This window comes from Gekko japonicus, unplaced genomic scaffold (genome assembly GCF_001447785.1).
Source record: "Gekko japonicus isolate JY-2015 unplaced genomic scaffold, Gekko_japonicus_V1.1 scaffold632, whole genome shotgun sequence".
NCBI lineage: Eukaryota > Metazoa > Chordata > Lepidosauria > Squamata > Gekkonidae > Gekko > Gekko japonicus.
In genome coordinates this window covers 670924-679532 of record NW_015172025.1, presented here as the reverse complement: position 1 = coordinate 679532, position 8609 = coordinate 670924, and the positions used below count along the sequence as shown (strand labels likewise).

The following is an 8609-nucleotide window of genomic DNA, read 5'->3' as shown; positions in this document are numbered from 1 at the left end:
CTGTTACCTTCCCACTGAAGCGGTACCTATTTATCTACTTGCAGTTTCTTGCTTTCAAACTGCTAGGTTGGCAGGAGCTGGGGCCAGAGCTTACTCCGTCACGCGGCACTCGGGTCTCAAACTGCTGAACTACGGACCTTCCAGCCTGCAGTTCAGCACTTAAATAAAGTGTGGAAAGTCAAAGGGACAGCTGCGATCCAAAGTCCGACTGATGTGGCAGCAGCTCAGGGGGTGGGCACTGCTGGTCCCGCAGGACACGCCGCTAGGCGCTTCAATCCACCCAAGGAGAACTGCGAGTTTTGCATAGCCTGTTAAAAATGTATTTCCAGCAAGCCAAACTCCTGGCCCTGCCTTCTTACCAGAAGGGAGACGGCTGTTCTATTTTAGAAGTTCTGATCGTCAGTAAAAATTTCCTGGTTCCTTAAAGACGAAGTGGTTTTTACAGTCTAGGCAAGAGAGCTGGTTGGCTCAGTTCAAACGCCCTACCAAATCCTGGTTAAGAAAAGTGCCTGAACTGGCAAGCCAGGGCCAAGGGAACCCCCACCCTGCCTACACTGTTTGTTCCCCCCACCCTGCTAAAGTAAACGGCCTCTGAGCATGGAGGTCCCGCCTAGCCAGCAGGGCTAACCGCGACCGCTGGCCCTCCCCTCCAAGAATTTAGAAGTCAGCCGATCCTAATCTTGTGCCAGGGAGTTCCACAAGTGAATTCCGTGTTGCGCAAAACCTCACACTCCAGCCTACTGGGTAGGGACGAGGCCCATAGCTACAGTGGGGCATAAGAACATAAGAGAAGCCAATGTTGGATCAGGCCAATGGCCCATCTAGTCCAACACTGTGTCACACAGGGGCCAAAAATACCAGGTGCCATCAGTGGGGCCGGGACACTAGAAGCCCTTCCACTGTTGCTTCTCCCCCAAGCACCAAGAATACAGAGCATCCCTCGCCCCAGACTGAGAGTTCCTAGCTATACCTTGCAGCTAATAGCCCCTGATGGACCTCTGCTCCACATAAGAACATAAGAGAAGCCAATGTTGGATCTGGCCAATGGCCCATCCAGTCCAACACTCTTCTGTCACACAGTGGCCAGAAATACCAGGTGCCCTCAGGAGGTCCAGCAGTGGGGCCAGGACACTAGAAGCCCTCCCACTGTTGCTCCCCCACCCAAACACCAAGAATACAGAGCATCCCTTGCCCCAGACTGAGAATTCCTATCTACACCTTGCAGCTAATAGCCCCTGATGGACCTCTGCTCCATATAAGAACATAAGAGAAGCCAATGTTGGATCTGGCCAATGGCCCATCCAGTCCAACACTCTGTCACACAGTGGCCAAAAATACCAGGTGCCATCAGGAGGTCCAGCAGTGGGGCCAGAACACTAGAAGCCCTCCCACTGTTGCTCCAGCCTGTGAGTTCCTACCTATACCTTGTGGCTAATAGCCCCTGATGGACCTCTGCTCCATATGCTTATCCAATTCCCTCTTGAAGCCGTCCATGCTTGTAGCTGCCGCCACCTCCTGTGGCAGTGAATTCCATTCTGCACTCTTTGCCGCCCCGACCTACCACCCAGGGCTTCCCATCCAGCCAGTTTATTTTATTTTATTTTTCGTGCGCACCACAGCTGAGTCAAGCTGTCTCCCTGCCCTGCCTGCTGGTGCCCTCGCTCCCCCCCCCCCCGTTGCTTTAACAAAACCCTTTTTCTCTGTCATTTCTCCTGACACAGCCTGGGTGTATGTGCGGGGGTGCCCCCCAAAGTAAAATACCTTGGCTACAGCCCTGGTAGGGACCCCACAAGATTTGCATTGCGGAAGAGGGCAAACGTGCTCTAAAAAGGTAAAGGTAAAGGTTCAGGGTCTTTAATCTTGGCTCCAGTCTCTGGGTCATTTGGCCCGAGACAAGGCAACAAGAACACCTTGTACAGATTTGCCTGAATTTGCCTTCTAGCACACAATGACCTGCCCCGAACAGGCTGTCTAATATTCAAGCTGTTCACACATGAGATCCGTTTGTTCCTTCCACGGAGGTCAAGAACAGGGGCTCCTCGGTTCAGGAAACTGGCACACGCACCCTCCTGGGGTGTGGGAGAGTCCCTGCAGGTTAATTTTTGGCGATCACCGCACGGTCCTGCCCGGGCTGTTGCTGGAAGGATCTCAGCCTGCGGGACTGTACCATGCCAGCTGCTAACGGAAAGCGACACACTGTGTACAGCAGGGCACTGAGCGTCCTTCCTGGCACAGGATTGCAAGACCAGCCTCAGCGTTCAACGGAGGGCATAGCACGGTGGTTAGAGCACCTGCTTTACAAGCAGAAGGCTACAGGTTCAGTCCCCAGTTTGCTGCCTCCGCTGAAGAGCACTGCATTACTCCGGCACGAGGTGCTTTTCACTCGTCGTGCGTGAGCAGAAGTGCCCAGCGCTGGAGGAATGCGCTCTGCAGAGGAATTCCACTTCACAAAGCAGCACGAGCTAACACAGGCCTTTGGACCTAAACCTTCGACGCCGCATGCGTGCAGGTAACACCCACCCCCTTCACTGGCTTATGTGACACCAGCTCATTTTAGGATTCTCCAGTCGAGACAGAAGAACAGCGGCACTCGTTTTAATTCGCCTCCCATCCTGGTCCCTTCTCCTTTGGCCCCTTCAACATGCCCTGCTTTGTATAACACAACATGCGGAACTCACTGCCACTGGATGCTGTGCTGGCCAGGAGCCACAGCAGCTTTAAGAGTAATAGACAGGGACCACTTCCGCATTCTGATTTTCATCACTCGTGTGTCCCCTCTTGCTTCAGGGGTTTCTCCCCCCCCCCATGTGTTTTGCTCTCTCTAGTAGTCCCAGAAGGAGCAAAACGCATGTGGGAAAGGGGGGGCGGCGCGATCCAAAGCAACAGGGACAAAATAGTGACAAAAAGGGACAGTGCAGAAGTGCTTTCAGTGGCTATTAGCCCCAAGGGCTAAAGCAAACCTCCATGTCCAGAGGCAGTCTATCCAGAACTGAGCTTGCCAGTATGGTAGCTGAGTACCAGCATACTCATGCATAAACATCAAAAGCATAGACACACACAGGCCTCATACTGAAGTAGAATCATAGAATGTTAAGAGTTGGAAGGGACCTTACAGGTCATCTAGTCCACCCCCCTGCACTCTGCAGGAGCAGAGCCGAAAGACAGCCCTACATACCTACATACCTAACAACATACCCGAAAGATGGTCGTCCAGCCTCCGCTTGAAAACGTCCTGCAAAGGAGCCAGACTGTTCTACTGCTCAACCACTCTTACAGTGAGGAAGTTTCTCCTGATATTTAGCCGGTAACGACACCCCTGTAATTTCCACCCAATGGATCTAGTCTTGCAATCCGGAGCAAGAGAGAATAGATCTGCTCCATCTTCTACATGACAGCCCTTCAAATTCTTGAAGACTGCCATCATGTCCCCTCTAAGCCTTCTCTTTCCCAGGCTAAACAGACCCAACTCTTTCAGCCTTCCCTCATAAGTAGTCTATCAAGGTCAGTATGGTCTACTCGGACTGGCAGCAGCTCTCCAGGGTCTCAGGCGGGGGGGGGGGGTCTCTTTCACATCACTTACCGATCCTTTCAACTGGAGATGCCGGGAATCAAACCTGGGACCTTCTGCGTGCAAAGCAGAGACTCTTCCGCTCAGCCACAGCCCCTCCCCTAAGCAAATACTGGGGGTGAAGGAAGGAGTACCGCCTGGGTTTTATACATCAAATGGGCTCGGAACCGTTTCAAAGGCCACCCACAAGGACAGCCACAATTGTGGAAGCTGCTGGACCTACTAGGGGTGCCAGCCTCCAGGTGGGGCCCGGGGATCTCCTGGAATTACAGCTCATCTCCAGACCAATGCTCCCTCTAAGCTGTTGAGTCTTGTGAGCAAAAATTCTACTTTGTGAGCTCCTGGCATTCTGTCAGCTAAAGCTGCCATGAGTGTGGTGTATGTTTCTAATTGCTTTGCATTCATTCCCATGCACATAATCGCTTCAAAGCTGTAACGCGTATCTATCAAGGTCACTGGAGGAGTTGGTACTGTCTAGGTTTCGTGGGAGCTTCTTACGTTCCCAGCTTCACAGATGTTAGAGAATCTGCCAAGTGCCCACGTGCGGGAGGCCCTCTAATTGGGTATCGCTATGGGGGGGGCGCATACGAATGCCCTATATCCTACTATGCGCATAGGTAAGCCGCCATTCCTAACAGTGTTCGTGTTATTGCATCTATGGCTTTTCAATAAAAGTAAAACCTTCCTGAAAGCACGTACTTCATTGTTTTGCTGTGGATCCTGACACATTCAGGTTGTGAGCGAGCGATTTGGCTGCTGCATAAATCAGTTTGATCTGGAGCCATCCCTTCCTGAGCTGAGGCAAAAATGTGTGAGCCGGAGCCTAAAAAACTGCGAGCTATCTCACACTAACTCAGCTTAGAGGGAACACTGCTCCAGCCTACAGAGATCAGTTCTCCTGGAGAAAGTGGATGCTCTAGAGGGTGGACTCTATGGCATTTTACCCCTACTGAAGTTCCTGTCCTCCCCAGACTCCATCCACAAATCTCCAGGAGTTCCCCAAACTGGTTCTGTCAACCCTACCCCCCATCCCCCACCAGTGGCCTGGGAGACCGGGCAACAATATATAACCTGCAAATATTGGGGGGTGGGGGTGGGGGGGTGGAACAGACAACATTCGGCAGACTTCAATTTAGTGGCCGTTTGCCTCAGAACCTCCATGTTCAGAAGCAGTCTAGCCAGAATGCAGCTTGCTGATATGATCCTCAGGCGGCGCACACGGGAAGGTTTTGTTGGGAGCGACTTCAATCCATCGGGTCTGCGATGAGTTGGATGTTCCACCCGGGTGAATGCAAAACTCCCTTCAGCCTCCTTTTCACGTGCTGATTGACAATTCATTTCAAATATCAACTGAAATAGCTTCACCAGAATTGCACAAGCCCAAGTTACCCTCGCTAGACGAAGAGGAGGAGGAGGAGGAGGAGATTGGATTTATACCCCACCGTTCACTACCCAAAGGAGTCTCAGAGCGGCTTACAAACTCCTTTCCCTCCCCCTCCCCACAACAGACACCCTGTGGGGTGGATGGGGCTGAGAGAGCTCTGACAGAAAACTGCTCTTTTTCAAGGACAGCTCTGGTCAGAACTACGGCTTGCCCAAGGTCATCCAACCAGGTGTGAGTGGAGGAGTGGGGAATCAAACCCAGTTCTCCCAGATTAGAGTCCGCACACTTAACCACTACACCAAACTGGCTCTCTTATGATGCGCACTAGACCTTGTCAGCAAAGTTGACTCCGAGCCAAGGCAGAGCAAAGGGGAAAACAGCCAACCAAAGCCAAACCTCCGCCGGGACCTGTCTCAGCTCGCTAAACCACACAGCGCATTTGCTGCGAAGGTGTTGCGATGCAGTGGTGCTCCCCCACCGTACCACAACAAAGCACATCCTTCCCTCTTTCATCATGGAAGAAAAGAGTCGCATTGGATCTGGAAGCGGCGCACAGGCTCCAGATCCAGGCCTGGAGGGAAATCTAGTTTCCAAGGAAAAGCTGGCTCATCCCTCCAGGCATAGCACTAAGGTGCGTTCTGGGGGTGGGGATATGCGCAATCTTCACAAACGCACTCAGAAAAGTTTAAGCTGCGCTGCTTGCAAACGGTCATTCTCGAGTTGAGCATCCCGTGTAGGCACCCTGCTGATCTGTTTGCCGTTTTAGAACAAGTGGTATTGGGTGTATTTGATCCGCACAGATGGCTCAGTCACCAATTGGGCATCCTGCCCATAAATACATGCCCAGAGCTTACTTGAGGTTCATGGGAGTTGTAGTTCTTGGTCTTCCAATATAATTCAAGGGGCTGCGGAAACTACAATTCCCAACAGTGCCGGCAGAAAACAGTGAGGCCCCAACCAGAGGCCATCACCTGTCTGAAGAGCCACTCCCCAGTGGTGGACTAAACTTTTCCCTTCCCCTTGGAAATGGAGGTTTGGGGGTTGGGTGGAAGAACAGACAGAACCTGCTTGTGAGCACATGTTTTGTGAGCAGCCTGCTGAACACTTGCAAATGCATGACAGTTTGGCAGAGGCGCTTGGAAAATGCAAGTGGTTTGGGGTTGAGCACACAGAGCATTCGCCATCCTCAATCTCTTCCTTTGAGCTCCCCGGGATTAACGACAAGTAAAACTCCCCTTGCACTTGGCGGGTCTACCACGCTTGATCTCTCCATGCAATGGTCAGCCATAAAAGGAGCAGTGGTTACGTTTTAAGACATACACCTTTCACAAAGACAGTGAGACTCAACCAGCCCGGCCAGTGGCTCTGAGCATGCTCACGAGAAGACTTCCTCTGGAACATCTCCAGCTGATACTCCTGTCTTCGGCCAACAGAAGAGCCCTGCTGGATCGGACGAGAGGCCCACACAGTCCTGTTCCCCACGGTGATCAAGCAAATGTCCCTGAGAGAGCCTGTCAGCAGGTGTACCAAGATGTCGATTGATTCCCCAGCAACTGGTATTCAGAGATAGACAGCTTCTGAAGGGGGAGGATTCATTTCACTATCACATCTAATTGCCTTTCAGGGGCCAGTCCTCCATGATTTCGCTAACCCTCCTACACTGAAAAAGGTTCTGAAAAATCAAAATGTTTGAGGACCAGCGTCTTAGAGGCATCAGGGATGAATGTAGAGAGAACCTGGAGTTCTCTGCTTCTGGGGGTGGAGATTTGAAAGCCAGTTTGGTGTAGTGGTTTAAGTGCGCGGACTCTAATCTGGGAGAACTGGGTTTGATTCCCCACTCCTCCACTTGCAGCTGCTGGATGACCTTGGGCAAGCCATAGTTCTTTCAGAGCTGTTCTCTCAGGGACAGTTCTCTCAGAGCTCTCTCAGCCCCGCCTACCTCACAGGGTGTCTCTTGTGGGGAGGGGAAGGGAAGGGAAAGGAGTCTGTAAGCCGCTCTGAAACTCCCTTGGGTAGTGAAGGGCGGGGTATAAATCCAGTATCATCTTCTTCTTCCACAGTAGCTTGAAAGAAGGAGCATACCATATCCCTTGACTAAGCACCAGCGAGGACCACCCGAATTCTCCCTAGGAGCTAAAATGAGTAAACTGAGGCTATTACGAGAAGACAAGACTCGCTGAAAAATACAACAATGCGAAGGAAAGCTGAAGGCATCAGGAAAGAGAAGACCCGGCATGAGATGGATCGACTCATTCGAGGAAGCCACAAGGGCCCTCCCTCTGCAAGATCCCTGAGCAAGGCTATTAACGATGGTATGTTTTGGAGGACATCGATTCAGAGGCTCACCATAAGTCGGAAGTGACTCAGCGGCACATCGCACGCACATAGGACCCCTTGTTGCTTTTGAAAGGGAGATACCTTTGGATTCCTCCATAACTGAGCCCAGAAGGAAACGAGACAGGCTGTTTCTGGCCACAGCATGTGCTTTAATCACACATGACGCGACAGGTGGGAAGAGCTGCCCCACCCCCCAAGAGAAACAGCTGAGACGGAAAACAAGGTTTGATTGTTCAAAACAAAATTATCAGGGAGCTGGGGGGGGAGTCAGGACAGGAAATATTGGCCTTCTGGCCAGCTGTTGCAGGAAAAAGGCTGCTGGAACAGCTGAACTGCCGGTCTGATCCCAGAAGACCCTTCCCCTTCCTTTTCCACTGCCGCAAGCACACTGTTCTGACACGCATCACCTTTCCCTTACCAACACTGAACTTCATTTGCCACACTGTCGCCCACTCACTCAGTTTGCAGAGATTCTCTTGGCACCCTTCAATCAGCCTTGGTTTTCACCTTCCTGAATAATTTGACCCGCCCCTCCTCATCCTCACAACAACCCAGTGAGGTAGGTTAAGCAGAGAGATTGCAAAAAACAAGAACCAACCTGGGCGAAGTAGTCACCACCACGTCGTGGAGCGAAACACCATTGAGTTCAGGGAGGGAAGGCTTCAGGACCTCAGCTGAGGGGTATGCTAATACAGCCGGTGCCTCCATCCTGCAGACGGGGGAAAAAAGATTAACTGTTTAGACGGGAGGCGAGCTTGAGAGGTTGCACCGCCTTCTGCCGCTCGAGGCAGACAAAGCCCTTCTGAGAAACTGCCACCAACACCCATGCAAAATGCCCCTCTGCCCACCTCCCTGAACTTATACTGGGTCCCACCACCATTTCCAGACCCCTCCTCAAATTCGACTCCCTTTTGGATCAAGCCCTTTCCCTCCCTGCCCCAATGGAAAGAAAATCCAAATGTCTTGCAATGCAACCGCGGTCAGTTTTGCCCTGCCCAACACCTCTGGGACTCCCCAAATGTATAGTCTAAGCTCAATGGGGCGGGGGGGGGCATCAGCCTCGGTAAGGCTGGTGAAGAATCCCTTTTCCCAGAAAGGGTGGTCTAATCCAGACCCACCCAGCACCAGGATCCTAGCAATCACGAGGCCCTCCCGTGCAAACACACCCGGGGAGTCCTTTAACCCTTCAGCCGGATATCTGAGCGCCTGGCCAAAATAAAAAAAGAAGCAATCGTTCGGAGCCAAACAAACCCCATCTTTGTATTATTAGCAACCCAACGTGGCCTGAATATGATGTTATTTCTATTACTCAATGTCAGC

The 8609-nt window shown here is 51.9% G+C and overlaps 1 protein-coding gene across 2 annotated transcripts in view; it reads right to left on the bottom strand.

Moving 5' to 3' along the window:
• The window catches only part of ACSBG2 (acyl-CoA synthetase bubblegum family member 2), an 82814-nt gene that overhangs the window by 54997 nt on the left and 19208 nt on the right, over positions 1-8609 (bottom strand). For both annotated transcript variants that reach the window (XM_015420528.1, XM_015420529.1), the window contains exon 2: positions 7888-7998. In XM_015420528.1, coding sequence (XP_015276014.1) covers positions 7888-7997 — 110 coding nt within the window. In that variant the 5' untranslated portion in view covers position 7998. The remainder of the gene's footprint in view (positions 1-7887; positions 7999-8609) is intronic.